The 7,047-nt window shown below is 41.0% G+C and overlaps 1 protein-coding gene across 3 annotated transcripts in view; it reads right to left on the bottom strand.

Moving 5' to 3' along the window:
• MTCH2 (mitochondrial carrier 2) overlaps nucleotides 1-7,041 on the bottom strand; it is a 25,298-nt gene extending 18,257 nt beyond the window's left edge. For 2 of the 3 annotated variants that reach the window (XM_014458544.2, XM_023756599.1), the window contains exons 1-5: nucleotides 6,934-7,041; nucleotides 4,251-4,335; nucleotides 3,989-4,095; nucleotides 416-442; nucleotides 165-227 (exon numbers count right to left, since the gene is read on the bottom strand). In XM_014458544.2, coding sequence (XP_014314030.1) covers nucleotides 165-227; nucleotides 416-442; nucleotides 3,989-4,095; nucleotides 4,251-4,335; nucleotides 6,934-6,957 — 306 coding nt within the window. In that variant the 5' untranslated portion in view covers nucleotides 6,958-7,041. Of the gene's footprint in view, nucleotides 1-164; nucleotides 228-415; nucleotides 443-3,988; nucleotides 4,096-4,250; nucleotides 4,336-5,354; nucleotides 5,419-6,933 lie in introns of those variants that run through there. The other variant, XM_023756598.1, reaches the window with a different exon arrangement.
• Nucleotides 7,042-7,047: the final 6 nt, after the last annotated feature.

The raw sequence follows: 7,047 nt of genomic DNA, 5'->3' as shown, positions 1-7,047 counted from the left end.
ATATATATATACACATATACACACACACACCAAATTACATTGAAGGTTTAATTCCATTTGGAATAGACACTGCACAGATAGGCCTGATGATCCTGATCCTACAACCACCACACTGCACATCCTCTGATTTAGGGAAATAGCATAGGACATAACTCATCTCTTACCTCCTTGATAACTTGGTCGAAGGAAGATGGGACTTCTTTTGGTACATTTCCTGGTCCTAAATCCTGGAAATCAAATAAAAGACATAGCTTGATGGTTTTAAATAGAACTGTTAAACAGGAGGTCACCCTCTATGCCAACATTCACTGAGATGAAAGGGAGACTGCCTGCTTGCCCCTTCTCCTAAAGAGGACCACAGAAGAATAACTTGCAAGGGAAATGGGCCCACGCATACAAATCAACTCCAACATACCTCAACCTTGTCACTCTCCTGGTAATGCTGCAAAGGAAGAGAAAAGAAAGGATGAGAAGGGCTTTCACAGTGTCACTGAGAGAGGACATAAAATGAAAACTCTATTGGTAGAAAATAAAACCTTTTTTTTTTTGCTGCAAATCTCCCATTAACTTCTAATTTTAACTAGTCAGTTATAAGTAAGTAGCTCTAAGACAATCTTGTTGCTAAGTTTAACATACTGGTCAGCTGAAGGGACAAGCAAATGCTCAAGAAAACTCATCTAAAAGGAGAAAAAGGAAAACAAAAACAAAAATCTAAGAACATCATTTACTAAACATACATTTAACAGAAAACAAATTGGTTAAAAACATAGCCTAGGACTAAGGCCATGGAAAAAACCTCCTGTCTTTCACAGAGAAAAGCAGGACCAATACCAAATTAGGGCAAGACTCTTTTCTTCACTGTACAAAAGAACAGAGAACTGGTGCTAAGTGTGAATAGCTGAAATCGCCTCACATTGTCTTTTGTATCTCTTTCCAAAACAAGCAAAGAGAGACTTTTTTTCTACCAGGGAAGAGAACATGAATACTGATGGAGCTCAGATTATATTGAAAGAGGAAATATTATTTGTGGGATATTTCAGAAATAAAAGATGGGTTAGGTGAAATGAAAGACTCAGACAATTAAGCTCCTAGTCACACCAGATTTAAAAAAATAGACAACACTTTATCTTGTAAAAAGAATTATGTTTTTAAAGATCAGAGGCAAAAGAACAAAGATCAAGATTAAACAAAATAGTGTTTTTTGGTCAAATTAGAGGTCTTTGACTAGAATTAATTGTAATAGTTTTGGGCATGTTTAAAAATTCTCACTCATTTCTAGACTTTGCTTTTTATTCCATTAATAACATTTTCTACCTGTCACTTCTACATTATTCCAAACAGATTTCAGTTTAACTCTTGTTCAGATTTATAGAACTCTTTCTTATAAAGTTTAACAGTTGCATCAACCCTGAATTGGTCTGTCTTCTTGACTGCATAAGCTCTTTTTGATACTAAATGTAGTACCAATCCCGTTATTTTAATTTAACTACACGTGAAACATATATTCCAATGGATATTTGGATACCTCAAGTTTGTCCCACTTTCCGGAAGTTGGTTTCAAGCAGTAATTTCACTTTGCTCTCAGTCTATACCTAAACCTCTTTGACCACATGACAATTGCCTTTGTGTATGTGAATCTCATTTAGGTAACAGCAAAACTTTCCCTGAACCCAGAGTAGGGTGTGACTAGAAAAGAAACAGTAATCAATGCACCAAAAAATCATTAATACTCCATCATTCTGACCCATAGACTACCTGGACCTGCGCTTCTAAATTCAGTCCACAGGCACGACAACAGGAATAACATAAAGAGCCCAGCTAGCATGGCTCAGTGGTTGAGCATCGACCTATGAGGTTACAGTTCAATTCCCAGTAAGGGTACACGCCCAGGTTGTGGGCTCAATCCCCAGTGTGGGGCATGCAGGAGGCAGCTGATCAATGATTTTCTCTCATTACTGATGTTTCTTTCTCTCTCTCCCCCACCCCTTCATCTCTGAAATCAATAAAGAAATATATATATTTAAAAAAAAGAATAGCCCTAACCGGTTTGGCTCAGTGGATGGAGCGCCGGCCTGCGGACTGAAGGGTCCCAGGTTCGATTCCGGTCAAGGGCATGTACCTTGGTTGTGGGCACATCCCCAGTGGGAGGTGTGCAGGAGGCAGCTGATTGATGTTTCTCTCTCATCGATGTTTCTAACTCTCTATCCCTCTCCCGTCCTCTCTGTAAAAAAATCAATAAAATATATTTTTAAAAAAAGAATAACATAAAGAATATTAAAATAACTGGAGGGTGAAATAGTTTCCATGTGAGAAACTGACTGAAAAAACTCTCCAATTCAAATCAAGGTTGAAAAGCACTTAAAATCGAAGCCAATTAGATCATGCAACTATTTAACAAAATCATGATTTGCTGATCAGATGATAAAACATTAGAATTGGGGCAATGTTAAAGCCTAAAAAATTACAAGGAGGATTATACTGAATACTATTTAAATAAGCCATTAGTAAATATTTGGAATTTAGCACATCTGATACATTATATGTTGAAAGTATTATACAGATTTGGTTAGCATACACTACTATATTTTTTGAGTTATAATACAGAGTGTAACACACTCTTGGTACCAGTAGGAGACAGAATAATTCACTAGGAAAAAACCCATTAATTTTGCATTCTCAATTATACTAATGCTGAATAACCTTCCCATAGACTGTTTTAAATGATATAAAATTTGTATTCATAACACCTTTATAAATAGAGCAAAGGGCAATGCTGTTTGACCTACATTGTAATGGTGCAACTGAGAAACCAGTACAATTAAAATTATATGCTTTAGCATTTGAAGTTAAAAGAAGCTGGTAAAACAAAGGATCACTAAAAAAGAAATAAATGTAACTTTGATGCTTTCAAAAACATTATGAAACATCTCAAACATACAGAAAAATTCAGAAAATAATTCACCTTTATATCCACCACCAAGGTTAAATAGATGTTAACATTTTGCCCCTTTTGCTTAAGATCTCTTGCCTTCTTAAAATAAAATGCCATAGATGTAGCTAAATTCCACCCTTACCTCTTCCCCCTTCCCCAAAGTAACCACTACCCTGCAGCTGTTGTATACTTTAATGAGGTTTAAAAACAAATTTTCAAATTTATGCAAATGTAACACAGATAAAGAAACAGTGCACAAAATACAAATGTACAATGTAATAAGTAATTAAAAGGCAATATCCACATAGCCATGATCCAGGTCAAGAAAAATCATTTGCATTACCCCAGAACCCTATGCAAGGTCCCTCTTCCTCTCTCTCCCCTGACAAATAAGTATTATCCTGACCTTTATGTTGATCTTGTTAAAAAAAATTAAATTGTAACAGAAAGCATTTTACTAGGGATTACTCTAGAAATAAGAGGAAAATAACTTCAGAATGAGTTATGTTTCAATCAGCTTTCCTTCTTCAAAGAAATAAAATCAGCTATACAGGAGATCAAATAAATGTATTTAATTTTTGCTCCAATAACAGGTTCAGCCCAGCTAGTTTGGCTCAGTGGACAGAACATGGTCCAAGGACTGAAGGGTCCCAGGTTCAATTCTGGTCAAGGGCAGAATGCAGACTCGACCCTCGGCCCTGGTTGAGGTGCATGCGGGAGGCAACCAATAGATGTGTCTCTCTCACATCAATGTTTCTCTCTCTCCGTCTCTCCCCGTCCCTTCCAATCTCTCTAAAAATGAATGGAACAATATCGTCAGGTGAGGAAAAGAACAACAGGTTCAGAGGAAGAAGGTTGTGTAAATAAAGATCAATTACTTCATTTCACACAAATTCCCTTTGCTTCCCAAGATAGAATAATGGGTATTTCATGTAAATGTTTTTAAAGAAGAAGAAAAGCCATGGCATATAAATATATATTTGGAATTGATAAGTAGGACAAACTGCATAAAAGATAATCTAAAGCTGTAGGAAGATTATCTGATTTTCTTCTTACCTGTAAAACTTTGCCATGGACCACAGTCCCGAGAACTCCTGAACACAGCCTTGGAGTTAATCCTGTGAACAACCCACGCTTCCCATCGATGCTCGCAATGTGCTGAGCTAAGAACACAAGTCAGAAATTTAAATTCTAGTTGAAGGAAAGGGTTACACAGAAATTTCAAGGAAACATGCTTTCTAACAATTTTTTTTTCAGTAACTCCTGCCTGTCATGATCCTCAATGTCATCCAATTCCAAATAAATCAAAGACACTTACCATAACAAAAGAGACCAGGAAGCTGACATACTTGCCGCCCAAAAATATTTCGTCCAATTGTTGGAGGAAGAGGTTCATATCCCACCTTTGAAAACAAGAGAATACATAATCACTACTAAGCAATATTCCCTTGAATGCCTTGGTTGAAAGGTCTTGAATTAAGAACAAAATTAGGGTTAATATTTAACACAAGTTAAAATGCAGTGTATGTTTTCCAAGGCGATGATGAAGCATCATCCTTGACAGGTTTTTGTTTTGTCGATTGATAAGACTGGTTTCAATTAACTCCAAGTTTTCTTTTGTTTCAAATTCTATAAGGCAAGCCATTTAGCTGAGATACACTAATATCAAACTGAAAGTAGAAAAAGGGAACTTGTGTGCTAGGAAAGCAAAAATATTTTCTGAAGAAAATCTAACACATTTCATATATTTGGACAAAATGAGAAGACTAAGCTATCAACTTCGTATTTGGTTAGCAAAACAAAACACTCAAAAAGCAAATGCAGATACAGCTGGATAATTCACTTGGGGAATAATTACAAGCTATGGCCATGTTAAACAGCAGACTGTCATGAACAACCAAATGAAGGCCACTTTAGAGTTAATGATTATCATCTTATTTCTACAGTATATTCTTTTTAGAGTCTGAGAGAATGAAAACGCTGTAGGACACGGTTTGGGCTCTACTGCGGTGATTCTTAACCTGCTCAATTAAATAACTCCTGACGGAGCTCCCTGAAAGTGTAACTATGGCACTATTTTTATAAACTATGTATTTGGGAATTTTACCATAACCCCTGAGACACTTGGCAACACGTAGATTTTGTGTAATTAGGATTAAGGATATTCGTTTTTGAGGCAAAAGCTTTGAATGTCACTAGAAAATCCTACGTTCCGGAAAAGTACTGAGCAATGGACTCATACCAGATTTACTGTAAAATGCTGTCATCGGAGATACTCTCTGGCCACAAACCTGTCAACTCTGGTTTAGATGACATAGTATACATTCCCATCCAAGTCTTTGTTCTTGGATCAAATAACTGATTTTACAATAGCGTTTTACATATAGAATCCGAATCCACACGGGTCAACTCAGCAACACACCATTTGGGTCAGCATCAACTCAAGAATAAGAAAGGTGGTCCTTCCTCCCCAGTGTCTTGCATGTATTTTTTGTCGCTGTTAATCCTCACCGGAGGCTATTTTCCCATTGATTTTTAGAGAGTGGAAGAGAAGGGGAGACAGAGAGAGAGAAACATCGATGTGAGACAGACACATCAATCGGTTGCCTCCGCACATACCCCAACCAGGGCCGGGGATGGAGCCTGCAACCCAAACACTTGCCCTGGACCAGAATCGAACTGGGACCCTTCAGCGCGCGGGGAGATGCTCTCTCCACTGAGCCAAACCAGCTAGGGCGTGTCTTGCATATTTTTGACAGAAAGGTAGACTTCTTGATTTTTTAAGATAATTGTTTTTTATTGATTTCAGAGAGGAAGGCAGAGATTGAGAGAGAGAATCACTGATTCCCTGCCTCCTGCACGGAACCCAACCGTGACCTCCGGGGTCACAGGGGGTCACTGAGGCCGGCCGGCCGGGCAGAAAGGGCGACTTCTAAAGGCGTCCATGCCTTGGCACCAGGCGTGATGTAAGTATGTCAACTCTTAACAAAGGTAAGCTCTGTGAGTTCCCTCCCACCGCAGGGAAGCTAAAAAGGCAACTGTTAACACTAACTTTATCATCGGCTGAAACCTGGCCTACTTGCTTGTGAATATAAATACCTTTAAGAATTGCCCTGAGCATCGGCCTGCGGACTGAAGGGTCCCAGGTTCCATTCGGGTCAGGGGCATGTACCTTGGTTGCGGGCACATCCCCAGTGAGGGGTGTGCAGGAGGCAGCTGATCGATGTTTCTCTCTCATCCATGTTTCTAACTCTCCGTCCCTCTCCCTTCCTCTCTGTAAAAAATCAATAAAATATATTTTAAAAAAAGAGTTATTTTACAGTGCACTGGAAACTAACATATATGTTTCAACGCGCTGACACTGTTTCCGCTGAACTGATTTCCAGCGCAGACATGTGATTTCGGCGTCAGGAGCCACATGGGCGGCTGCGGTCGAGGGCGCTCGGGACCCTCCGCAGGCTCCGGGCCCCCTTCGCGGTCCCCGCTGAAAGGGCTCCTGTGTTTATCTGGGGCTAAAATCTCGGAACAGAAGAGCGGCAGTAACAGCAGTCAAAAAAGAAAAATAATGCTCATGAAAGGTTAGCTCTCATTTCAAATTTTAACAGATCTGCGTGTCTTGCGTCCGGGCAGGGGAAGGAGGGAATACCGATTTTGGAGAGGCGAGGGGTGGGTTTGGGGAAGCCCTCGGTGACGAGCGGCCGAGATCAACCTCAGGAGAGAAAATACAAAGTTCAGAGGAGCCGCCGGGCAGGGCAGGGCGGCAGTTGGCGAGGGGGACGGGGCGGGCCTCGCCTCCGGGCAGAGAAGCCGAGCCCCCGAAGGCCCACAGCGGCGGAAGGGCGGCGGGCGGTGGGAGCTGTCCCTGCGGGGAAGGACGGGGCCGCAGAGGAGCATCTCGGGCGGCTGAAGGCCCGGGAAGGCTGGAGCCGGCCCTCCGGCGCCGCGGGCAGCGGCAACCGAAGAGGGAGCCGGGCGGGGAAGGGAATGGCGACGACTCATACCTGGATGAGCACCTTCACGTACATGAGCGGCTGGGACAAGATGGTGAGACCGGAGCCCAGGAGCACCTGACTGGCCCGCGTCCGGCCATGATGGCACCCGCGGACGGACGGACA

Source organism: Myotis lucifugus, unplaced genomic scaffold, assembly GCF_000147115.1.
Source record: "Myotis lucifugus unplaced genomic scaffold, Myoluc2.0 scaffold_97, whole genome shotgun sequence".
Classification (NCBI taxonomy): Eukaryota; Metazoa; Chordata; class Mammalia; order Chiroptera; family Vespertilionidae; genus Myotis; species Myotis lucifugus.
Note: the sequence above shows the minus strand (reverse complement) of the source record. Positions and strands in the feature narration are given on the sequence as shown.